The sequence below is a fragment of the Schistosoma haematobium genome, chromosome 1, assembly GCF_000699445.3.
Source record: "Schistosoma haematobium chromosome 1, whole genome shotgun sequence".
Taxonomy (NCBI): Eukaryota; Metazoa; Platyhelminthes; class Trematoda; order Strigeidida; family Schistosomatidae; genus Schistosoma; species Schistosoma haematobium.
Genome location: NC_067196.1, coordinates 36,737,095 through 36,765,013, shown reverse-complemented (window position 1 = coordinate 36,765,013; position 27,919 = coordinate 36,737,095). Strand labels below are relative to the sequence as shown.

General features: G+C 37.1%; 1 protein-coding gene across 1 annotated transcript; it reads right to left on the bottom strand.

Moving 5' to 3' along the window:
* Positions 1-243: 243 nt before the first annotated feature.
* Positions 244-27,919, bottom strand: MS3_00010115 (uncharacterized protein). Its single transcript, XM_051218456.1, has 15 exons — positions 27,803-27,919; positions 27,685-27,767; positions 27,618-27,651; positions 27,497-27,586; positions 25,739-25,921; positions 19,852-19,932; positions 17,774-17,883; positions 14,103-14,176; positions 12,951-13,057; positions 9,640-9,744; positions 7,967-8,260; positions 6,383-6,928; positions 4,192-4,409; positions 1,891-2,109; positions 244-1,005 (listed from the first exon to the last, which is right to left on the bottom strand). The coding sequence occupies exons 1-15, from the start codon at positions 27,864-27,866 to the stop codon at positions 925-927; spliced, it is 2,289 nt and encodes a 762-aa protein (XP_051073912.1). The 5' UTR covers positions 27,867-27,919; the 3' UTR covers positions 244-924.

Genomic DNA, 27,919 nt, shown 5'->3' with positions numbered 1-27,919 from the left:
AGAAGGTAAGATATGGTGGACATAGGGGGAATCGAGACTCCATGAATTGGTCGTGCAGGTGTAGTCACTCAGTGTTACATGCTTTGCCGTACTAAATACATTTACGTATTACATAAACACAGACTACATGACCTCGCAGCTATATCATCAGATGTTATCTATTTACCTTGTACAGAACAAAAGCAGGCGTTTTAGAGTCTGAGAAGTCAGTACATGACTAATTGTGGCGAGATGAAATCATAATTCAATCTTTGAACGAACTTTATTTTGTAAAATAATTGGAACAATCATGAAACTATAGTGGTGCAAGGGGGAGGCAGCATGCAATCAGTAGTTATACCACGAGAAAGTTATGATTGGAAAACATTAATCGTATTGCGGTTGAGCGATTATTATGACTCTTGCAACCCCAATAACGATACACTTTAAAAACAGTAAAGACTTCCGTTGAAAACAACTGCAAGATAAAACTATTATACACCAATTGACAAAGAAAACAGATAGACAATGGCACATTTTATAAAAATACAAAGTCTCAATATATCAGGTTTAATGAAAAGAATATGAGGTCAAGTTATTTTCTCAATTGAATACAGTTTCATATTAAGCAGAAAGGTTATGTTTTACAAAACAGTACTGTATAAAATTCTAAAAATAGATCTGTACGTGTTGAGGTATAAAACGTTATTTAAAAAATGAAGAAACACAGTTGCAAAGTTCTACACATATAAAAATATCACTGTATAGTGAAATGTACACGTAAACGTGCATAAGTCAGAGTTTAGTTTGTTATAAGAAAAAGAAAATACATAAGGATAAAAAATTTAAAAACTGGCTTCCATAAAAAAATGTAAGGGATCATACAAGAAAAGAATATCTACAAGTTAAAATTATATTACAAAAAGGTAGCATCTGTTAAAAACGTCAGTCATTTTTCTTGAAATACTTTGTGATCGGATTATGTGCGGAAGGACACATTGTTGTCATTCGCCGACGTCGAGAATTCTATTTCCAAAAAGTAATAATAATAAATTTGCAAATAATACATTTATAGAGAAATTAAAATAATTTATTTTATTCTGTATATTTATTGCACATAAAATCTAGATAAATACGTCTACTAAATGTCATGGTACGGTTGAGAGTTAGATTTTACTATGCCGATGAAATCTAGTCAACGACTACGTGCTTATTAATTCTCCTGAACAAAGCCCGGAAATTATATTCACATGAAGAAAGTGACTCCTGTTAAATAACATGGGAAAGCGTACATTCAGGTCGGTGGACACGGAGGGTTTATCAAGGGAAGTTGCGAAGTCAGTGATGTTTAGTAAGCGACTACAGATCTAACAGATGAAGTGAAGATCTGAAAATGGACTTCAAATGCTAAAAAACCAAAAGTTGCCACTTTCAGATGTTGTTTTTTGAAGTCCACAAGATGCAAATCATTTCACCAAGAGTGGTATGAAAATAAGATGCACCCGTTAAAAGAACAGCGTTTGTATTGGTTATTTTTTAACACTGAATTATGTCTTACGATAAATACTACTATTGTTTGTATCACCACTCATTACAAGATTATGTTTTCTTCCATCTTATCACAAATTCATCATTTAGCTTTATTAAGGGTGATTTTTGACAACCTATATTAGGGAAATTTGTTGTTGTAGAAATAAATAAATAAACGTATACTAAGTAGCATGGATAAATAAGGTTATTTTATAGTTTTTTGGTAGACTGAGTTAGCATACGTGAATGGTGGAGTCAATATGTTGACGTTGGTCTAAAAAGGAGGTAATAAAGGATTGTTGGGACCAAAAAAAAGATGGGAAATGAACGTAGCGGACAAAACTTTATCAGTTAGCAAAATAAATGTTTTGAAATACTTACAGTCACTGGAACAATAGGAGAACTGTTGGGAGAAGCAACCGATTGTGAAGTTGATGGAAATGCAGTTAACCGACGTCTTTTTTCTCTGACACGATTAACACTATTAGGCAAATCAATTCTACCAGAATTGACAAGAGTTGGACTTGAACCAGGAGAAACATCAAATATATCTGATCTTCTACGTTTTCTTGATTCCATTATAGATAATTCATCAACTGACTGAAGTGTGGAAAAAATGTAACCAAGACTGTTTCTATTATATAACACAAACACTTTAAAAACCAGGTGTTGATAAGAAAATATATCTGTGACCGTTTAGTGAAAAACTCCAGAACTCCAGTAAATTCATTCGATGGATTTACAGGACTATTCGTGTGTCTGAAATCTTGCTGAAATGATGACACAATGCTCATGGATAAAAAACCTATGGTATAATCTGCAAGGTTACATGTTGTTGACAGTCTTCAATTGTGCAAGGAGTCAGTCTAGTCAGCTACAACGTAGGACCAGGCACATATATGCATCGGTCCAAGTTGCCATACCGCACAGCAAGATGAACAGATTCATATGAGTAGTTAAGTCAATGGTGGTAATATATAAAAAAGGATTGCATATAGGGATATAGTACAGGAAGAAAGATTTCGTACGTAGAAAGAAAGATATAAAGAGGTTTTAATCTCATAGTTTAGGGGAAGACAGAGAGTGTATACACCGACGCCATTGTGATCGATTCTGAGTCATGTCACCAAGAGTCTCCAACCATTGGTTACGAAAGTCATGCGGACCCCAATCAATTAGTCTGCATCTACCAACATGGCTCAGACCAGAAGTTAGTGACTTCAAGCACTGATGCCACGTTTTGGTTTGGCCGCCCCTAACTTTCTTCCAACCATCTCCAACACCGGTTAGCAGAGCACGTCGTGGTAATCGGTGTTCAGGCATACGTAACACGTGGCCCAACCATCTCAGTCGATGAAGATTTACAACCTCATCAATTGATTTACAATCATTCCCTAATATCCTGCGTCTAACCTCACTATTACTTATCCGGTGATCCCGGCAGATGCCAGCAATATTTTTAAGTTATCTGGTCAAATACTAGTAGCTTACGAGTATCTTCAACTCTTAGTGGCTATGTTTCGCAGCCGTAAAGTAAAACAGAACGGACTGCCGCGCAGTATACCCGTCCTTTTATTGATAGACGGATATCTCGCCTTCGCCATAGGTGACGTAAGTTGGCAAAAACCAAGCGAGCTTTTCGAATCCGTGCTGAGATTTCGTCAGACACCAACCCATTAGGGCTGATCAGACTTCCAAGATAACTGAAGTTGTCAACGCGTTCGACTACTTCACTCCCTATCCTTAGTTCAGGTGTTAACGCAGGCCAGTCCTGAAGCAACAACTTGCATTTCGAGGGAGAGAAGCGCATTCCAAACATCCTGGCATTGTTGCTCAGTGCTACCAGAAGACTCTGCATTTTATCGGCGTCCTCACTAAACAGGACTATATCATCTGCGTATTCTGAGTCGATAAGTGGACCTCCTGGAAGGAGATCAATACCCGAGAATTCAGTAGACGAGAATGTTATTTCCATTAATAGATCTATGATGAAGTTAAACAAAAATGGACTCGACTAGAAGTGTTCGAGTAAAGAGCCTTCACAAGGTTTATGTACTTCTCAGGTACGCCTTTCAATGACAGACAATGCCACAGAATCTCGCGGTCTACGGAGTCAAATGCAAGGGTTAATCGTTGTCATTTGTTTTCGTTAAAAGGTGATGATCTACTATACAAACTCTTCTTTATATGATTTGTTACTTTATATACTTCTTTTTCAATCTCTTTGCTGAGTTGAAATTTCACGTGTCTGTTAAAAATTGTTAAATCACAAAATCCTACTAAATATGAGGTAATAAGTTTGACTGAGCCGTATTATTTAAAACTATACTGGATTACCAAAGTTTACTAAGCACCAATTATCTTCAGAACCATATGAACATGGCTTTTCTAATAATATACTAGTAGTAATGGAATAATATAGTCGCTAAAATAATGAGTTACCAACTCTGAATCAATGATTTAACAAAACAAACACATACAAAATATTGCAATTAAAACTTACTTTCTTAAAGTTAAAATAATTTGAAATATCTATGGTGAATTGAAAGATTTTCACTTTAGAAACCCACCACATTAAATTCTAATCCTCTTCCCAAATGTAATAATAAAAATTACTGAGAAAAAACTTATTTCTACCTCATAAAAATATGTCACAAATATTATTTATGACGATTAATTTACCGGTTGTGACACTGGAGTATTAAAAATTGATTGATTTAAGGATAATGGAAATCTTTTTGATGGTGTAGTCGGAGAATTCGGATTATACGCAGGTCTGTCTATAGAACAACGGATAATTGGAGACTGACTTAACACTCGTCCATCAACACAATCCAAAGGAAGACCTTGAGATGACACTGAGTGTAACAAATCGTCTGGATTAATATTTTCAGAATCTTCTGATAACATCATGCGTGAGTAAATAAAAAAAAGTAAAATACACAATTTCATTTGTCATATTAACTAAAAGTATATACAATAAAGTAATAATAATGAGTGATAACTCCGCCTGCCGGTCCCAAGCCCGGATAAAGGAGGAGGGTTGGGCATGGGGTTAGAGACCCGATCCCGTAGAAAACTAACTCGTTGAAAAGCGCTAACCAGAAAAAAATTATTTAAACCATTTAATAAGTGATAGACAGGTTTTTGAAGTTGGTTTATAGCTTTTGTTATCTGACCCCGACCGAAGCTACTCTCTCCATTCTTGTTCAACTTTGTCGTCGACGTACTTTTAGTAATAACACTTTCCTCGTCTAAATTTCCAGGGGTTGAACTTCTACCGGGAGGTTCACTTGTTGACTTAGAATATGCTGATGACATAGTTTTATTTGGTGAAGACGCTGACAAAATGCAGAGTCTTCTGACCACTCTAAGCAACAATGCAAGCATGTTCGGGATGCGATTCTCTCCCTCGAAATGCAAAATGTTGCTTCAGGATTGGGTTACATCGACACCCGAACTAGTGATAGAGAGTGAAGTAGTTGAGTGTGTCGATCGCTTCGCTTATCTTGGAAGTCTCATCAGCCCTTGTGGTCTGGTGTGTGACGAAATCTCAGCACGGATACAGAAGGCTCGACTAGCTTTTGCCAACTTGAGTCATTTATGGCGTAGGCGAGATATCCGTCTATCAACCAAAGGAAGTGTGTACTGTGCAGCAGTTCGTCCCGTCCTACTTTATGGAAGTGAAACATGGCCGGTAAGAGTAGAGGATATTCATAGGTTACTAGTATTTGATCATAGGTGTCTTCGAAACATTGCTCGTATATCCTGGGACCATCGAGTAAGTAATGCAGTTGTTAGGAAACGGGTACTAGGTAAGGATGGCAAATCAATTGATGATGTAGTGAAACTTCTTCAGTTGAGATGGCTGGGACACATGTTACGTATGCCCAACGACCGACTGCCTCGACGTGCTATGTTCAGTGGTATAGGAGCAGATTGGAAGAAAGCTAGAGGCGGCCAAACCAAAACATGGCACAAGTCCATGAAGTCACTGACAAGTGGACTGAGCCATGTTGGTAGATGTAGACTACCTGGTTGGGGACCGCAAGATGATAGCAACCGATGGTTAGAGGCCCTGAATGACATGGCTCAAAATCGTCTGCAATGGCGCAGGTGCATACACTCTTTGTGTTCTCCCAAATTTTGATCTCCTTATTCCTCCTTGTCTGTTTTTTTTCTTTATCCAAATTTATTTCACTGGATTATACTCTTTAAATAACATCTCCAAACACTAATTTTCCGGATTACTGTTTATACTCTTATTACCTCTACCACTACGGGATTTGAATCGACCACTACATCTGTGTGCTAATGTAGTGTGGCAACTCGAACTGATGTGCGTACGTACGAAGTTCTACGTTGTTACTGACTGACTGACTTTGTTATCTGACAAGTTCTTTTTTGATAAATTTTAGTCGGTGTTATTTTCTCTTCCATATTTTATTTACTTTTGTCGTTGTTAAAGATCGAAACTTTCCTCTCCATAGCTTGTTCATATTTCGAGTTGTTTACAAAAACCTTGTAAATAATACTATACATAAATAAATATAAGACCAAACGACTCTCTTACATGAATTATATGAAACTTCTAGAAGACAATTAACTTCACTGTCATAAAGACTACTAGTTTTGACAAAATGGTTAGACAATGTGTAAAGTATGAATAATGAATTCAATCAAAAGTACCAACTAAAAAATTGATGTTATTTATGTGTTTCAACTATGTCATACACAGAAGTAATGAATTTAAACACAACTTTGTGAAAACTTCTCAAAGTATGCAAGAAACTAAACAGTATATGCATATATTTATCACGATAGTATTTTTCATAGGTAAAGAATGGAGAGTTTATTAAAAAAGTAAACCTACCCATATAGAATGGATGAATAAGCAACTGTTCTGGTGTTATAGGAGATTCAATTTTTGTTGGAGTATTAATAAATGGACTACGATTGACAGAGTTCAAAGAATAACAACCTAAAGGAGGTGTACTCGGTGCAGAATGGATATTTTGGAATCCTGTTGATAAGCCTGGAAATCGTTGTACAACCCCACCTAAAGTTTCGGTAAGCGTTGCTAAACTTGGCAACCGTTTTGTTTGTAGATTTGAACTTAAAACTACACCATTTGTACTCATAATGTTTGACAATGAAGATAAAGCGACCAAAGATTTGTTAGTAGTTGATGTAGAACTAGATGAGTTAACTGGAGAGACAGTTTCAAGGAAATGTCGGATATTTGATTGTCGTCGACGAGCTGAAGTCATGGGTGATCGACAATTGAAATCGGGTAAAGAAAGGCTACCTAATTTATTATTTACATTATTCAACTGTGATGTAGTTGAAGATAAAATACATTTCTCTAGTTGATTTGTGTTCATAAGTGATTTTGAAGGTGAAATAAGTTCAGCGAGACCTATGAATAAAAAACGAAGACATCAAAGAGTAGAATATTTCCTCAGGTCAAATCACGTCACTATCAATTTCACAATTTTAAAGGAGAGTTTTGAGTGCAGAAGCAGTTATAACTAATCGATACAACAATTAGACATTTAGCATTATTGACTGTTTTTACCAGTGACTAACTATATGCAATCCAGTCAACAACACACAGATATTATGGTTTTATTTCGCTAGTATATGTTTAGTTAACTGTCCAGTGAATATTACTTTTTGATATTTGTTTTGTTTGGGGTATAGGATATGGTTCCAATAGTAAAAAAGGTGGATTAATTTTCAAAGTACTCAACTTTCAGCTATTTGATCAAAGGTTTAAATCTCACTCCGCTAAATTCGATTGGAATACACCGGTAGTATAATCTTTAATGCATGAACTGGCTTAAAAGTACATCGATCAAAGTTGCCACATATAAAAGCAGTACAGTGAGGAAGGGAACTAACACAAAGAGAAGTAAAGGAGAGGACTGAATTTCGATTCTAATAGATATAGAAGTATGAGTGATATTAGTAACAACATAAAAAAATAAAGAGCAGTATCTATAAGTAATATCACGAAAGTATTATTCACAGAGTTAAAATGACGACAAAGGATTAATATTCTGATTGTGCGCGTAAATTGACTCCGAATTCAACAGCAAATATCAGATTTGCACAATATGTGAGCTTTATCAATGCATCAGAATAATCAAAATAACGGTTTATCATTAAAAACAAATCAAAATCGACATCAACAGATGTGTAAGGGTAATGACATTTAGAGCATGAGTATACCAGATTACGCAATTATAGTTCGAATCTAAATAATTTTCATCAGACTATTTAATAAATGTTAGCTATCTATATTGTGCAGGATGAAGCAAATCACCAGTAATCATAGTCTCACCAATCAAGGAATATATTACTGAGTGTTTTATTAGACTTCAATCAATAATTTAATATGGTTTGTGAGGTGATAAACGTGTCGAAAAGAAAAAGAAATCACTCTAATACCTACCTGCTAATTCCCCCGAATCCGGTAAAGTATAACGTCGAGCGGGAAACATATTCCAAACAAATGCTTGAGATTCATCTGACAAAGTAACAATCCTAGTAGGATCACCTTTACACCAACGTGGAACACTAACTTCACCTGTATGACCGGAAAGAACTATTGGTTGTTGTCGACATTTACCAACAGCATAAATATGAGCTCGACGATCTGAACTACCACAAATTATGTAGGAATCATCTGGACTGATATCTAGTTTCACGTAGAATGAATCTGTCACATGACCAGTATAAACGAAAACTGGAAGGGAAAGTAAAAAGACTTAAGATAATAAAATCTGTAAATCGATAAACATTATTGTTATAGCATAGTGATTACGTGTTTGAAATAAAGCCCAACTTACACTCAGAGAGATTAACAGATGATCAACAAGAAAAATGGCATTATTTTGATACATGCTGATTTCCACTGAAGTTATATGATTTTTATTGAAATGAATATTACTATGAAGATACTACTTTACAATAAATTTAACATATTCAACTGTATATTCAGAAAATAACTACATTGTTTCAGCATTTTCTGTCGAAAACGATGGAAAAGAGAATACTTGCTAGATAGTTATATTTAAACTCATCGTAATTTACGATCGAATTCTCATCGACTGTGCTACACTAAGAAGCAATCGGAATCTTGAACTGCATAGATGCCGTGAAAGTCAATGAGCATCTACGGATAGCTCTCGCCATGGACAGGTACCATCTAAAGACCCTATAAAGAACAGAGAGTATTACACAATTATGTCATTTTAGTTTGAAGCCTGTTAGCGATGGAAAACTCACGATCTCTTATCTACAGTGAACTATTTAACTCTCAATGAGTGATTTAAAAGTATTATACTCGTTGTCAGATTACACAGCTCTACGTTTCGTTTTGACTGGAGTTGTACGAATCAGTTCCGGAGTAAGCTTATATGAAGGGAAAAATTTGGTTAATTATTCTGGAATCGATGTCAGCACGCCACAGGAACTATCTTGAAATCGAATGAACTTCTACAAACCGTCCAACTAAACAAATAATCATTGATTAGAATTAGAACTACCCAAAGAAATTAAGATATCAGTTTAATTGTTAGTGATTGTTTTTAATATTCAAATGGGTAGCGTTATAAATTGGAAGGTAAAACAGAGATACATGACTGAATAAAAAGAGAAAGGAAACGTAAAATCGGAAATCATTTTACCATTATTTTTTACTCTGGTCATAAAGGAGGTGAATGAGAAATATAAAAATCTTAGTATATCTGTTGCATTACAGATAAACTAATAAAAATGGAAAGTTGTACTTTGTTTTATTTTAAATTATTTTTTGAGCAGTGAAAGACGGGAGGAACTAAACAGACGTTACATACTTTCCAACGAGTTTAGATATAAGCTAATAATTTTACCTTGAACATAAAACATTGAATTATTCAGACCTAAATCGCAAAAGGAAATACTAAATATAAAAATAATACAATTACAGAGTAATCTATTATTTTCGAATTACTATCGTCATAAAAATTCTTAAAATGATTATTTGCTTTGAGAAAATGCACAAATTTTAGGCAGAAAATTATATCTGCAAAAAAAGGTCATATATATATATATATATATATATATATATATATATATGCTTACCTGGTTGTGTAGTTAACTGTGTCAGATCATATTCATATACAACATTATCTAGGCAATTGGCGAATAGACGTGTTCTATAAGAATTGACTACCAAATCCGAATAGCCTGAAATGGAAGATTGATAATTTTATAAGCTCCAATAACCATTGAGACTAAAAACTAATAATAACGAAACATTAAACAAGCGCCGGATTTAAAAAGGGGATTTCTTCATATATTCAATTAAAGTTCAGTCGTTCGATATTTTTAGTTCTGACTGAATTCTAACTATTTACAATAATAATGAATAAGCAAAAGAATTAACATTGATGATTGGATGGAGTAATTTATTTAATTGCTAACTATGTACTCTGTCAAAGCGTAATTTCATGTTGACATCCTTTTCTTTAAACTAATGTAACCCAATCAACAAATACAGATAAGTCCATCCAGATTTAAGCTAAGAAATTTCGTTGTGACAGAAAGTAATAAGCTAACTAATTCCACAAACTGAATTTAGTGGAATGGAATTCAACCATTTGATACAATCGTCACAAAATTAGCGATTTAACTATCAAGTCAAGGCTCCAGTATATTCCAGTACTCATTGCTCAATAAGTATATGGATAATTGTATCTTTCTTTTTCGATTACTTCTGTTGTTCTGTTTTCAGATAACCTTCAAACTACTCCCTGATATGAAATCAGCCAACTTTGAAGAGAATAGAAACAATTATTTCAAATTAGGTCATTACTGTTAATCGAATCTTCGCAATCAATATTCGTATAATAACTCGACTGAATGAAAAAAATGGAATAGTTTAGGGTGTCATAAATATTTTGGTAATCTGTAGAGTCCCATTTAAAATTAACTCAAGTGAACAAACACTTTGATGATAATAAAAAAATGTGAATTTGAGATAAATCAAATAACTTCTTCGGAAGAATTACATATGGTCAGGTAATACTAATGATTAGCTTGAAGAGATTCTTAAGCATGGCACAAACACAAACCAAAAAACCTAATTCTTGTGAGGTAACTGTTAATATGCTAGCATAAAACAGTCCTCGAGTTTCATAGCAATATAAGCATACACAAAAATTCTCGCATGGTATTATTATTATTCGTGTTAAAGCTCATTAAGTTGAAGTTTTTCTGAACAATAATATAAATCAATAAGCGTAAGCCATTGTTTACAAGGTTACCTGCAACAGTAACTACATTTCTTGATGTGAAAAGGATAATAACATCCATAAGTATAAGGATTTCCAGCATAAACATATATAAGTACAGACTTATGCTTTGAGCAGTGTTCGAGACTGTGATTTAATAATGATTCAATCCTGTTTAACAAACAGGAGATAGTTTATACAAAAAAACACGTAAAGCCTTTCCTAGCAAAACAGTAAGCAAGTTCATTATCACACCGAGAAATGATATATATAAACAGTTAACTACTAATGATGTCGGTAAACAGTCCTAGTTGTTTCTATTTTTTAAAACAAGGGAAAAACAATCAATGATAACACGAATAAAAAATCACACATATAAAATATACATATTATATAATTCGTGACACAAGATTATAACGGAGGATTATCTGACCCCGATAATTGATCTTAAGTCAAACATGCTTTATCGGTTGATCCATCTCATTTATCAGTTGTACGTATGCAAAAACTATAGTTAGTTTTTACGTAAATCACATGGATTTGGAACTAAAATTATATATGGGTAAGTGATTTTAGCTCCTATTAATTTTTCGGATCAACTTTCCATACACCAACACTAATTTCCCAATCATTTATGTTTGTCTGATCTGTACTAGATACTTATGTCTTCAACCAGGTGCATCAAATCTTTTATCTGTATGAGGAGTATAGGAGTAATGTCTTCAGTTGTCAATCTGCCACATTATTAATGTACAAATGTATTATTCACTGTCTACATTGGCATGAAATAATTTAAAATTACAGAGGATTTTCTAAACTTCTGATGTTTTTCATCCGATTTATACTAAATTCAGCCATGTCAAAGGGTGTAGACTATCTGGGATAACTTCAGTCAGCAGTTCGAGACGTTGGATGACATAATACGGAATCGATTGCATTAGCGTCTAATTTTTTTATCTTCTCTTCAATCGTGAGTTTTAATATTCATTCATACATACCTGCTTGTCAAGCGATGCATTCTAATGATTAGTCTTCCTTACTACTACTGAAAGTACTATGATTTTACTTTTTTTTTTACTATTTAACTTGATAATTTCATTTTATCGTTCTGATGTTGTGTGGTAACCTGAACCGACGGACATTTGTTTCCGTTTCTTATGTCGCCTATAACTGATTGATTAACGTAGATTTGTGTGTATTTTTAGGTTTGGCTGTACACAGAAGTAAATGTTAATTAATAGCTCAGTGAGTTTGCAGTAACCTTCATTAGCTATCAGCTTCCAAAGCTGAAACATGTTGATGCTATGCTCTTTGATTACTTGTAAACAATAAATTCAACTGGTGAAAATATTCAGTAACTATATCTGAAATCAAAAGGTATATCATGTAAATATTGGACACAGATCATGAATAAAATTCCACTACAAGATTATTTATAATAAAAGCACAAAACATTGTTATTATTTAGAGAATTCGGAGGATGGATAATACTTAAAACTGGGAAAAAAAGATGGTAATAAAGGATGTGAGATTTCATAAAATACAATTAAATAATTAAACAAAATAACCATCTACAAATAATTTTTGTTACAATTTAATAACTTAGCCCAGTGAAAAGAGATCACACTGATCAAGATGACACTAAATATGCATTTTAATAATTATCACAATCATTATTATCCGATTCTACATATAACAAACAAATGTAATAGATTTGGTAGCAGTTAGATAATTGATTTTCATAGTTTTCTCTCCAATAATCAATTTCTGATGATCGATAATTGAACTACTATGGTATTCACCATCATCGTTACAAAGTTGAAGAAAATGGTCACATTACGAAAAGTAGTTATACAAAAAAAATGTTATTAAATATTAACGAAGGAACCAAAGATGCACTACAAGTGGCCGTTCCAGCATGTTAGTTGAGTTCATTTCACCGATATGCAATCCGAATTGTTCATTAAGTTCATTCGAAAAAGATGAATAGACTACTCAGATCAACCAGCTGTATTTACAAGTCTTCATAAACTTACAAGATGGATTACATTATAAGGAGAATTTAAAAGATGCCTTTAATTAAACCTTTAAGGGGCATTATTCCATTAGATTACTTTCCATAAAAATTGCATAAATATTTTTTGAATTGAAACTACTTACCACTTTGTTTTTGTGAAGTACCTGAATAAGGTAAAATAAATTTTGGTTTTGCTTGCTTTTTACTTCCAACACAAAACACTCGTCTTAAATCCCACATCTTGATAGACCTGTTAAAAAGAATAAAGGAAAATAAGCGAATAAAATAAAAATGTGAAAACAGCTTTACGTTACGAAATGAGAAATTAATTAGAGAATCATTTAATAACAAAAAGTATTAGACATATGTGTAGTTATAGTTTGATACTCTCTAGTAAAAAACATTCAAGAACGGATGACCATGTACGTTATGAGACGATTACGTTAAAACCCACTCTTGCTCACTGAGAAATATGGCGTTGATTGACGCAAATGTACACTAAGAATTATTTTGTAATGTTATCAACAAAACACATGGTTGTGCCCATAAAATGATTTAGAATTTTATGGATACAGATGATGATAATTTAAACCATTTATCCGACATCAGGTGAAACAGTATTAAACATTTAGAAACTGTATACAAAGAGTGCTGAATCTTATACTTGCGCGTATACACTATGAGATTAGGATCTATATTATTTCCTGAGGAAAACAAAATTTGTACCTTAGAATCTTTCAGTTGAAAAAAATTGCAAGGTAAATGCGCTTAATCATCGCATACTAACTAAAATAATTTCTTGATATCAATCATAAAAAAAGTAATTTACGATACTACGACTGATCAGTATACAGGATAAGTCAATCAGTCAGCTACAACGTAGGACCAGGTATATATATGCATCGGCCCAAGTTGCCATGCAGGATGAAGTAAAAGACGATCGATAACATGGTAACTGAGATGCTGTACAACGCGTTTTTCCAACGTGAATACAACCCCACGCTCAACAGTAGTCACGATCTTGAAACATGGTAGATCTTTATGCTGCGTGATTAAGAATATTCTACATCAAACTAAAAGCACCAATAAAACATGCCATCAAGGTGGAAACCAAATTTGTTACTACCTGTTCAACTATTCTGGTAACCAGATATACAGTCTTAATGACAGTGTGATTGGATTTATTAGGCAGTGTTTGCCTCGACAATCTTCAGAAACAACTTTGGGATGAAATAAATCTACTGGTAATCAATCTAAAAAATATCGCGTCATACTGACTACACAATTTAACTTACCCATCCGATGATCCTGCAGACAAAAAGGTATTATCATCCACAAACAAGACCGAAGTGACACTTTGTGCATCAGTCTGCAATTAAAAGATGTAATACGCATGAGGAAACGTATATATTTAGTAAAATTTAACGATCAATTTACTGTAGATGATGAATTATTTGCTTGTACAATTCTATGTATTCATTTGATTTCTTTCTAACTTGGTTTTACTATACCCCAAATGCCCTGATACGACCGGGGGTGAAGAGAGTCTGCTCTCCCTCTCCAAATGCTCTTACATGGCCACGCGTATTCAGCCACCTCCACGGAAGTTTTACTCACTGCCATTTCGAGGCGGGGGTGTTGTTTACAAAATCAAAAGAACGAAAAGCGAATGTCCGACATTTTCACCAGATTAGTGGACACACAGGATTCACCTAGAAGAGTTGGAAAACCCTGATTCCAAACCAATGGTGCACAGGGGCTCCGGGATCCTGAGGGAAGAAATGGCATATGAGACTACTGTTGGTCACTGGCCACCATGGGACTGCATCGCCTAACGTTGCTCCACTGCCTTGTGGATTAAACCTTTAGGTCAAAGGCTCGGGAAGTGGTTCCCTGAAATACCCACTGCTTCAGTTTTGGGGCCCGGGCAGTATCACAGTCGTCACACAAATCAATGATAACTACGATTGGAAAATTTTCTATTGCTTCAACACTCGCTCGGACAAATCCTATTCACGATCATATGATAACGTTCGTATTTATTTCTTTTATACTAAGGCATTTATGTATTCCCCTTTATTTTCGTTTTGCAAATTTTATTTTTAACCGATACAGCAGCTCGCCCATGGTGGAAACCCTGTCCTAACTAAACAATCTCAAGTCACTGACTAGTCGGAAGTTGAATGCTACCATCGAATACGAATACTGAAACCACGTGCACCATTCAAACTGGATGCCTTCAACGTTCGCACAATTATGCAGGTTGGACAACAGATAGAGCTGGCTATGTCTTTGGAAAGTCTTAATCTAGATGTTTGTTGTCTATCCGAGACCCGTATTCAAGATTCTGGTGAAGTACTACAAATTTGCACTCCATCTGTCGCTTCAAAAAGCTTGTTTTACGTGCGTTTGTCCATGGACCCTGTGGCATCTTCGTTTGGTCTTGCTGGCGTTGGTGTCGCACTAAGCGCTAGAGCTGAGGTAGCACTGATCGACTGGATCCCGATTAACAGTCGGTTATATGCTGTTAATTTAGAAATTTACATCGAGGTAAGAAGAAATCGGTGTGAGAAACGATGTCATTTCATCTCCGCCTACGTCCTGACAAACTGCAGCCCGGATGCGATCAAGGATGAGTTTTACCACCAGTTATCTGTTCTTCTCCAGAAAGTGCATTCGACAGATATTGTAGTACTAGCCGGAGATTTGAATGCTCAGGTTGGGCTTGTTTGTGTAAAAGACTACCGCTCCTTTTGGAGTACCTAACTGGACTCAGATCATGACCTTGTTTGCACTAATCTTACTTTACGTTTCAGCGACCAACAAATTCATCATCCTAAACGGATATATGTCAGAAAATTGGTTGCAGATTATGTTGCAAACTAATATCAAACCGAGCTATGTTCAAGGCTAGCTACCAACCCAACGAAAAGTATGGATGAGCATTGGTTGCAATTGCATGACACCATGAAAATGGCGGGTAGAGTCGCTTACAGCTTCGTAAAACGTGCCGCTTACAAGCACTGGGTTTTTGCAGACTCCTTAAAACTCATTGAAACCCGTCGGTCTACCCCAGATGGCCACGAGTTTGACCGCAAACGGAGACTTTTACGTAATGGAATTGAGCAAAGCTTGCGTAAGGACCGAGAGGCTTAGTGGTCGGAGCGCGCCAATAAGTCGGAAGCAGCAGCCGCATCTGGTAACTACCGGAAGCACTAGCAGCAAGAAGTCTGATGTGAGTGCAACAATCTGTGAAAGTGGCGTAATGCCAATTAGTGACATTTATCGAAGTCTTGGACGATGGACAGTTTTTCAAAGAGCAGTTCAACTGGTCTACTGCTACGGCAACATCAATCAGACTGTCCTACTGTCATAGCCTGTGACGATTGATTCACTTAAGGACGCGGGAGTCCGGGAGGAACTCCAACTCTTGAAGCGTTACCCAGATGACTCACCTCCGGCCCATTTTAAAGATCGTGGTGAATTTATGGTTATGAAACTGACTGAGTTGTTCAAAAAGGTCTGGCAATTAGAACATATTCTGACATCGTGGGATTAGTCAATAGTCATCCCTATCTTTAAAAAGGGTTCACGTCGTTTTTGCCACAACCATCGGGGAATAAGTCTACTTCCGATCGCGTCAAAATTATTGACTTCCATCCTGCTTCGTAGGTTTTTCAAAACCCGAGAAATATCGACTCGCAAGGAGCAAGCTGGTTTTCGTTCTGATCAGAGACGTATTGATCATATCTTCATCCTCCGCCAAATGTTAGAACGGCGTCATACTTATCACAAGCCAACCATCGTAGTGTTTCTTGACACTGGGGCCTCCTTCGATTCATTGGACAGGACTGTTCTCTTGGATTGTCTATTGAAGAAGTGTACCTGAGAAGTTTATTAATATACTGAGAGCCCCATACACAAACATCTTAGATAATGATGGCATACAACCAACTCTCTCCACTGTTCCATTCAAGTAGTGAGGTTAGGTAAAGTTGCCTAATTTCACCATTCCTCTTCGACTTTGTTATCGATGACGTTATAAAAGGTTGAATCTACAACGCGTCGATAAGAGCAGTTTTGCTTTATGCTTATGAAACCTGGCCTCTCCGAGTTGAGGATGTTGGACGACTCTCTCTGCTTCATCATCGTTGTATCCGAAGGATTGTTGACATCTAGTGGCAACACCACGTTGATAATGCAGAGGTTCGGCGACGCATGTTCGGGGCAGAGCTGTGAAAATTCGATCGGTGTCATCATTTTGAAACACTGACTTCGGTGGCTTGGACATGTTCTACAAATGTCATCCCAGAGAATTCCACGTCGTGCATTATTTGTCGACGCTAGAATCAGTTGGAAAAAGCGGCGTGTCGTGGTATGAAAGAAATCTGCACAGGACTGGCTTCTTATGGTCCTTCACTACTCCCTGATTGGGGCCCTAGACATGGCGCAACACAGTGGCTAGAGAATTTATCAGAAATGGCTCACAATAGAGGCCAATACTGATCCCACCGTAAATTTCTTCATAAACATGAACGTAAATTCATTAACTGAAAGAATTCTTTCTGGTTATATTTTTGCTAACTGGACTGTTTCTCCCATCATTATTATTTTTCTCTCATACACTAATATCTGTTCGTCGTTGTTTTTTATTATACGCACTTTTCGTTCTCTATCTCTTCACAACCTCATTATTATTGTGTGGCGTAAATGTATTTGGTGCCCCTTTGTACCAATATTCACGTGTTCAAGTAAATAAATAAATAACAATTCGCTCAAACCAAAAACGCTCAAAATCGAAGGTTGGAATTTTAATATGTGAAAGACTAGGCAGTTTAGTTCACCAAGAAAGTCGCATTTCATTATAGCTATCAATATTTCAGTAACTAATAACAACTAAGGTACTAAAAATTTCATCAGCAACAACCAATGCGAAGAATATTTAGTTAAATTCCGTACGACATACCGCTGAACGCTTTGGAGTACGTGTTCTTCTTCCGTCTGTATTAGAAGAATTAGGCAAAAATGGTACATGACATTGTGGTAAAACTCCAACACTTGATATTCCTGGTGAGCCTAGTTAATGGTAATAATTAATTAATTAATTAATAATACAATAGTAACAAGGGACCGACATCAGTAGACCAGTACATTCAATATTCACTGAGGTTTTCTTGGAAAAAAGATGTATCATGAAGATGTAACGGATAAATATTAAGATAACAGGTCTATTCATTGATTAAGTTGTAGGTAACAACGAACACAATAAACTTAGTAAGAATATAGATTCCTTTTTAATTGAAGCAATTGAAATGCATTTGTATATATATATATATATATATATATATATATATATATATATATATATATAAGGGCTTCAATGAGATGTAAACTTTGGTTTAAAATTCGTGAACTTTATATCGAAAACGGATGAATGTTGGCAAGCATTAGAACAATATATAAAATGGATCCAAAGTAATGACTAGTGGATTGTATACTTTCAGTGGCATAGATGGCTTGAAAAACCTTGAGAGATAATGAACGGAAAATATCTTCATTCTAACAACATTTAGAGGAGTAAAATATCCGAAAACAAATGGATGATCAGAACGCTAGTCAGTGACTAATTGTAGACTTATATTGTGGGCTTCAGAATACTTATTTTATGAAGGATCAGAGATCTTATTTTAATTTTGGAGCCAAACGCGATGGGACCGGGACGTGATTGATAACAACCGAGTGATTAAAACTAGTGGTACAGATAAACAAAACATGTCATGCATGAAAAGTTGTACGCGTAAACAGAAATCTCAAAGAAAACTAGCTATCCAATATTCGTAAAAAATAAAATTGGAAAAGAAATTAACAAACTTTTTAAGAATGGATATGGGGATTTATAAATATTGTAATGATCTTAACAATTGAATTCACGAACGAATCTAAGCTAGACCACCATTGGGAACCTGGACGCAATGTACGGCCATTTCGTCCTAGCATGGGACTCCTCAGCAGTGCGCGTCCGTGACCAGTGGATTCCAGTCCGTGTCCGGTAGAGACAGTTATCAACCTCGGACAATTGATGAAGGGTTGCGCAAGACCACGGATTGATTGAAGTTAGACATTAACACCGTTGGATGACGGCTCAGTGGTTAAGGAGTTAAGCGTTCGAGCTCTGGGTCCGAGTCTCACATGCGGGATCGTGGTTGCACACTGCCGAGGAGTCCCATACTAGGGTGAAACGGCCGTCCACTGCTTCCAGGTCTTCAGTAATGGTCTAGCTTAGATTGGCTCGTGAATTCAATTATTTAATAATCATCAAGCCGACAAAATTAATATATATTGTATGGTTACACCTCACTCAACATAGTTTATGCTTATGAAGTGAAAAATTGCCCACGATAACTATCATGTCACTGCTTTTCGCTTGGTGTGTTGTGCACAAAAATGTCTCTTTAATATAACAGCTGGATGTATACGAATAAGTGGATACAGAAAGCCGTTCATCCGTCAATTTTCAGCCGAGCAAAAACCAGTTGCGATTATACAAACGGGTATGTTAGTATGATCATAGTAATGACGATGTAAAAGTTGGTGCCAATAGCAAACTACACACTACAAGGAATAGTGTTAAAAACTAATCAAAATGATTAAGCAATACATTATACAAATAGCTTTAACGTTTTCCAGGTGGAAAACTATCGAATCATAGTAGACAGATTAAGCTAATGGTCCTTATATTCCATTTAAAACTCTACAGATGTAAATTCTACATACATTGGCATCTCTTTTGGAAACAAAGTAATAAGACTTTAGGATTTGAAGGGATTATTCTAGTTACTATGTAAAGTACTAGACACCCACATGATCGTTTTGTTTTTTATTGTTGAATTGGATAAAATTACTAAACTCAAAATATGCTATGATAATAGTATCATTTTGCGGCACAATACGGCTCACATTATATGATAAATTGTTACCAAACAATTACGGTAATATAATGACGAAGCTACAAAAAATTGTTCATTTAAATTAGCAAAATAATACCTCGAAAATTTAGTGCGTCCGGTTTAACCCGAGTATCCCACATACGTATACTACCATCGCGTGAAGTAGATGCAAAGATATCTGGATGGATTAACAGAGCAAAAAGTACAATTCGTGTATAAGAAAATAAATTAATCTATAGAAAAATTGAATTCATATACAGAAAGGAATTAAAAGTGCTTAGCAGGTAGTACCGATATGTTATAAAACCCAAAAGATACATCGAATTTAGAGATAAGCTCAGAGATCTTAGAAATTCAGTCGGCACACCAGAATGTGTTATAGCAGAGGGAATGAATTTTCTTGTACAAAGCTTTTTAATATGTTTGATATTCAACATTTATCTTTTAGACAAAAAACTACAGTGAGAATGAAAACAACTTAACAGATATTCGAAAATCCCCATACTGGTAACAGCAGAAAATGATGACGAGTGATTTGATTTATCCTTTGTACTGAAGATTAAGAAAAATCCTGGTAGTACTATATATCACGTTGATATACCTACATCTCTTGTTGATAACACAGAGTAAAAAGATCACTTAACTTCGTATTGCTTAAAAATAACTTCACACATTTTCCATTAACCACAATGTACATAACGCTACGGTCTGATAAATAACATTGAATATTTCAAATCAGTCAGTCAGTCAGTAACAACGTAGAACTTCGTACGTACGCACATCAGTTCGAGTTGCTACACTACATTAGCACACAGATGTAGTGGTCGATTCAAATCCCGTAGTGGTAGAGGTAATAAGAGTATAAACAGTAATCCGGAAAATTAGTGTTTGGAGATGTTATTTAAAGAGTATAATCCAGTGAAATAAATTTGGATAAAGAAAAAAAACAGACAAGGAGGAATAAGGAGATCAAAATTTGGGAGAACACAAAGAGTGTATGCACCTGCGCCATTGCAGACGATTTTGAGCCATGTCATTCAGGGTCTTTAACCATCGGTTGCTATCATCTCACGGTCCCCAACAAGGTAGTCTACACCTACCAATATGATTCAGTCCACTTGTCAGTGATTTCATGGACTTGTGCCATGTTTTGGTTTGGCCGCCTCTAGCTTTCTTCCAATCTGCTCCTATACCACTGAACATAGCACGTCGAGGCAGTCGGTCGTTGGGCATACGTAACATGTGTCCCAGCCATCTCAACTGAAGAAGTTTCACTACATCATCAATTGATTTGCCATCCTTACCTAGTACCCGTTTCCTAACAACTGCATTACTTACTCGATGGTCCCAGGATATACGAGCAATGTTTCGAAGACACCTATGATCGAATACTAGTAACCTATGAATATCCTCTACTCTTACCGGCCATGTTTCACTTCCATAAAGTAGGACGGGACGAACTGCTGCACAGTACACACTTCCTTTGGTTGATAGACGGATATCTCGCCTACGCCATAAATGACTCAAGTTGGCAAAAGCTAGTCGAGCCTTCTGTATCCGTGCTGAGATTTCGTCACACACCAGACCACAAGGGCTGATGAGACTTCCAAGATAAGCGAAGCGATCGACACACTCAACTACTTCACTCTCTATCACTAGTTCGGGTGTCGATGTAACCCAATCCTGAAGCAACATTTTGCATTTCGAGGGAGAGAATCGCATCCCGAACATGCTTGCATTGTTGCTTAGAGTGGTCAGAAGACTCTGCATTTTGTCAGCGTCTTCACCAAATAAAACTATGTCATCAGCATATTCTAAGTCAACAAGTGAACCTCCCGGTAGAAGTTCAACCCCTGGAAATTTAGACGAGGAAAGTGTTATTACTAAAAGTACGTCGACGACAAAGTTGAACAAAAATGGAGAGAGTGGGCAGCCCTGACGAGCACCACTTGAGGTAGTCAATTCTGATGACAGTTCGCCATAAGCTCTCACTCGACCAGTTGTGTTCGAGTAGAGAGCCTTTATAAGGTTAATGTACTTCTGTGGTACTCCTTTCAGTGACAAACACTGCCATAGAACCTCACGATCAATCGAGTCGAATGCCGCCTTAAGGTCGAGAAATACTACCATTGTGGGGCGTCTGAATGTGTGTCTGTGTTCTAGAACCTGACGTAGTGTGAATATGTGGTCTATACAACCACGTCCAGGTCGAAAACCAGCCTGATTTTCTCTAGTCTGCTCTCCACGAGCTTTAGTTAGGCGTCGAAGTATTATTGAAGCTAATATTTTAGACACTATATTAGTCAAACTGAGTCCTCTGTGATTGTCACAAGAGGACTTTTGTCCTTTCTTATAGACTGGCACAATCAGTGATTGAGACCGATCAGATGGAATTACTTCCAGTTCCCAAATTCTACCTAAGACCTCAATTAATCTCACTGCTAATACTGGACCACCATTCTTAAAAATCTCAGGAGTAAACCTGTCAGGGCCTGCTGCTCTCCCTCGCTTCAGATTTCCTATGGCTTTTTCAACTTCGTAAAGAGACGGGGGACCTACATTAACTTGCCATTCAGGTTGACTGGAGATCATGGGAAACCGAAGTGTGGCTGAAGGCCAGTTGAATTGATCCCTAAAGTGTTCTGCCCATCGATCCAATCTCCTGGATTGAGAATGTATAGTATGTCCATCTTTCTCTGAGATTGTTTCGCTAACAGTTGGTTTCCTTAACGAGTCTGAACAATTGTCTGCTATTACCTATTGCCGCTGCCTTTTCCATCTCTCTTGCTTTCGCTACCCACCACCGTTCACGATCATTGCGTAGACTTCTTGTCAGCTTGCGCTTAAGCTGACTCCGCTCTTCATTATGTTCAGAGCCAGATGGAATGAGTTTCTGGGCATCTATCAGTGCGATAGATGCTGCTGAGATCCAGTGTTGCTCCCTAACCTTACGGGTTACCGTACTAGCAGATATCACTGCTGTTTCCACAGCTTTTCGGATATCGTTCCATGCTGCATCGGGGTGGGCATCACATACATGGCTGCCTAACTGTTTTCCTAGTTGTTCCTGAAATATACTCTTAGCTTGACTATCATTAAGTAGGGCCCTAAGAGGTTTACTTATAGCGTCTTTCCTACGTCCAGTAAGACGCAGGCAAATATGCGCTCGTACTAGAGCATGATCTGAATCTAAGCATGTGCTCCAGAATGAGCGACAGTCTTCTATCGAGCCCTCCAGCGGTGGCTGATAGCGATGTGATCTATTTGGGTCCAACGTTGGGACGAATTAGGGGGTTGCCATGTTAAAAGATGTTTTTCCTTATGCTTAAAGTTAGTATTTGCAAGGAATAGGCGGTTATCTGAGCATAGCTGCAACAGACGGTCGCCATTATCTGTTCTTTGAGCCACGACACCATAAGATCCACCTAGGTGTCTTTCCCTATCGCTTCGTTTACCTACTTGAGCATTAAAGTCACCGGCCACTATTACTACATCCGAGCGCCTAGCTTTTCGGAGGTCGGAGAGCTTTCTGTAAAACTCATCTTTTACATCATCTGCGCTGCAGTCAGTGGGAGAATAAGCAGGGACGGCGAAGAGGCAACGACGAGTGTCCCTGTCTTTCCGGATTCTTACTGTTCCGTTCAGTCGGACAGCGCACAAACGACTGTCTACTGGGACCCACTCTAAGAGAACCAGTTCTGCCCTAGGACTCAATGCTATACCTACGCCGGCGAGGCCACGGGAAGCAGAATCAGGGCTTCCAGATACACGAAGTGTGAATCGAGTCGGTTCTTTATTTTGACATGGTGAGGTCAAATGAATGACGCTACTCGGATCCTGTATGCGCGTTTCGGAGACGCAGCACACATCGATGGCGCGGGATTCTAAACTCTTAGCTAAGGAAGCCTGCTGTCCTATTTGGCACAGTGTTCGGACGTTAAAAGCTCCTACGTGTAGTTTAGAGAGTATTTTCAGGAGACCAGGAATAACGTTCCGCGTACTCAAATCGTTTGCCCTAGCGGTGCGAGGTGATAAAGAGACGTCAGAAGGGCTAGTCATGGAGATAAGAGAGGTATTAGGAGGTGTAGGAAGGATTTGAATGTGACCACATTGGTCTCGTGTGCTGTCACGGGTATGAGGGCTGGTGTCACTTCCCGGCTGCCCACATCGTGGAAGGGTATTTCTTGAGGAACCTGAAAAGGAAGATGGATTAATGTCGGCCTTAACGGCCTGGGAACGTGACCGCCGAGCCCAGGGGACAACTGCTTGAGGCCGGTCGCGCACGGCCTTTTCGTGGAAGGTTAGCTCCGTTCTTCAAAGGGCCTTACCGCCGCAGACGGAAATCCGTGAGGTAAGGTGAGGTGTGACACTTTTAGGGTCGACCTTTTCTAACCCCACCCCTCCTTGTGGGAAGGTAGCATCGTTTCAGATGCCGGTTGTCCGAGGGAAACACCTTACTGCTGTCACACCCCTCTACAGTCAGCAGTACGACTTCGCCCTCAGACTTTGAGTTGCTGCTTTTAGTCTTACCGTTCTCCAATCGACCTGCCTGGCATGGTAGAACCTACAGGACCATATGTTCCAGCCAATATAGCTCGGTTGGGCCATCACGATAGGCAAGCCCGACCACCGCGTCAAGGTAGCAGCTTCGGTCGGGAATATTTCAAATAGTTTATCATGTAAAATGCGTGGAGAGAAAGGCATCAGGTAGTCCCGCAAAATTAATTTACATCTAGACAATAAGGAATGTATCGAACTTGCTAACAGTATAACAGAAGCTACATCGCAGTGCACAAGTCCGAAAGCAACCACTGGGGAACAGGTCTCTTTCCAGCTTGAATGACTTAGCTTAGTGTTTGGCAGTTTGCCATGTTTGGTAACTGCCTGAATCCACTGAAAACATAATGCAAGTAATTTACATACTTTGCTATATGGTTGCATACGATAATAATCATTCATAAATTGGTGAACTTATTTTCAGGAACCAGTTAATGTTGTATGAGCATGTTTATTGTGCGATACATAACTGGTTTGCAAAAGTATTATCACTTTTTTTCACTTTGCCTGAAAGAAAGTGGCAGAAACATAATAAATTTTTCATTTGGCACCATATTTTTTGATTAGTACCTTTTACTATGTACCAACTACCCGAATAAGGTCTATTGAATCATGAGACCAAGTAGTCTGAGGCATGATTAAACACAGCTTAGAACCAAATATAGTGCTGCAATGACTGTCTTGTGAAAAATTTCTTGAATATAACTCGCATAAATCTTTTTTTAATTATATCAACATATTAGTCATACTTTTCGGAGAACCTAACAGTGATCGATTCGTAGAGTATTTAATCAGATGAAATATAAAACGTTTAGTGCACTTATATAATATTTGAGTAAACACAAACAGCTAAAAAAAACCTGGTACTCATTAAGAGCAAGTTGTAACTACAACAACCAACATCCTGCTTATGATGATATGACTATGTATACCAGTTTGGGCACCCGGGTAGTATCCCAGCCCTCACATAAATTAAATGATTTATGTGGCACATATCTATTTGGTGCTTCCTTGTACCAATGTTTATGTTTACATATATAAATAAATAAAAGAGTCAGAGAAGATGGAATGAAGTTTGACTGATAGCCAAAGAATATAATATGGGTAACTTTCAAGTTCGGATGCAAATACCACTTTGCCAACAGGCAGTTTAACTACAAAATGTAGTTTAAACAGCTGTTTTATCCGCATCATTATTCCGTACATAGAGACTATTTTTAGACAACTACTCACTATAGGAACAAAGTCATCAAAACTACGGACAGACACCACTGTAAACGCTTTTTAAATACCGACAATACGAGCTAAATTTTAGTACTATTAATCGTAACCAATCACTCGTATGTTTCTACAGTGATCTGAATAAGTGATTTGAGTTGGTTCAAAAACCTTAACAAAAAGGTTTACATACAGAAAGAATTACTTACGACAGTCACTGGGCATAAATGAAAGACTGCGTACTGACATAGTATGTCCAAAGAATTGTTGTATTATGACACCTGTTTCAGCATCGATCAATCTAATAGACTGATCTCCGGAGGCTGTCAGAAAGCTTGATCCAGACGAAAGCCACTTAACGTCGAATACTGCGTTATTATGTGCTTCATAATCTAGTAATCAAAAATATCGCTCTATATGTGAATAACTGTGAAGTTTAAATTCGTTTGGTTAAACATATGATTTAATTAGTAGAACTATCAACAATTTATGCCATGGATTAGCTTCAGCCAACCAACCTTTGAGAACTAAAGAGTACTGTACGATTGTCTATCATAAAAAGAGACTCCCTAGAACTGCACACCAACGATCTTACCAGAGATCAAATACAAGACCTTTAAAGTTCGTGGTGAGCGCATTATCTCTGGACCACAAAATTGACACCCTGTGGTCCAAATTTCCAACTTAGGTCAATCTACGAGGCCTGAAGACCGACCCCTGACAAGGTAGTGAATATGCACTACACAAGAACTTCATACTAGGGTGAAACAGTTGTCCAATGTACAGGAAAGGAACGATCGATAAGACACCTGATATTTAGCCAGTGGTCATGAGTTTTAACTATTCTTAACTAATCGGATTTTGATCAGCCATATGTTTTCGTCTTTAATGCTCGCAGTTGTGATAAAGCTGTATTTACTCTTTATTTATGCTTTACAAAAGCAAGTTACACTACTAACTCTTCGACAGCACTCGTTTTGTTGGGATAACATTGGGTTTTTCACTGAAATAGATGTTTCGTAAAAACCCTATTCTTTTCTATTCATATATTTTATCTCAACAAGCGGGTGTGAACTGTGATCCGAACAGATACACACTGAGAAAAGTTACTACTTTCTTTGTAGACAACTGAATGCAGTGTATATATTTACTGATGAATCACATTCAAGAGCTAAATAGTGGTCTCAACTTTTCTCTAGCTTGAGTTGTAGTCCGTTGGTATGACGAGAAGACGCAGAGAAATATCATACTAAGTTTTCTGAATTTACCTTGTAATTTAAATATGCTAGTGATTGTGCCTTGAATATACACTAATGAACTATCAAAAGTTTTTGAAATTTGGTACTATAGTTTATGGACTGACGTGAGGTTAGAATTCCTTGCACCTATCTGTTGATCACGAAACGTGATTTTCATTTTAGAAAAGCTGCAACTATTAGTTGTTGCTAAATTAACGAAAGCCGGCAGTGTATTACATTCACGTATACTAAATTTACTTAATCCAACTAGGCACCCGTTTTTTCTACAGGGAAAGCCATACTGTTGTGAGGGGTCAGGTAACTAACTTGACAGGTACAGATTCATCTGATCCATCTTGACCTACACTTTGTGAGGAATCTTGGTGAAATCCAGGCGGCTGAATTGAAGTAGATGGAGGGGAGTTTGATACTCTGAACCAATAGTCAAGACCCAATTTAACCGATTGTCCTATTACCAGAACTCATAATCTAAAGGATGAAGAGCGAACACATCCACTCCAATGTGAACGATTTTTGGTCAATCAGACTTTAAGATAAGTATATTACAACTCAGCTTCTGATGACTTACTGAGTACGGTTTGAATTTTAACCATAAAGACATGACTACATGCAATACTAACAAGGAGAGTAATGTTGTTTTATCTGTGGAACACGGGAGCGTCAGGAGAAAAAACAGCACGCAGAATGATATTTTAACTGAGGACTTACGTTTGAGAAAGGCTTGAGTACCAGTAACAGAAGTGTCATACAGGTGAACTAAGCCATCCTCCTGAGCGATTAAAATGAGATCGGTAAGAGCTAAAATCGGTTAGTTTAAGATGTTTAATACTTGGGGAAAAGTCACAAGCGAACGGTGGGGAATTCTAGGCATATGAACTTCTGAATTTTAGTCTTACCGGAGCTAAAACTGAATGAAGATGGTATGCTTGGTTTCTTCGACATTCAAAATTCTCCACACCAATTATAGGCAATGTTTTTTCTGTAACATTGTGTGAAGCTTTAAATAGAGTTTACGTTTTTCTGCTGTGAAGCGAAAGAACTCTCTTTGATTGACAGATGAGAATACACCCGGGGACATAAAAACTGAGGCCTTAATATAATAACTAAAAGCAGCGCGGAGACCCAAAGGTT

Excerpts from the sequence above, each read along its gene's own strand:
- MS3_00010115 (XM_051218456.1), bottom strand. The coding sequence starts at position 27,866 with ATGTCCCCGGGTGTATTCTCATCTGTCAATCAAAGAGAGTTCTTTCGC. Across the intron at positions 4,410-6,382 it reads TATTCATCCATTCTATATGG|AAGATTCTGAAAATATTAAT; the intron begins GTAGGTTTACTT and ends TGATGTTATCAG. Across the intron at positions 1,006-1,890 it reads CTCCTATTGTTCCAGTGACT|AATTCTCGACGTCGGCGAAT; the intron begins GTAAGTATTTCA and ends TTTTGGAAATAG.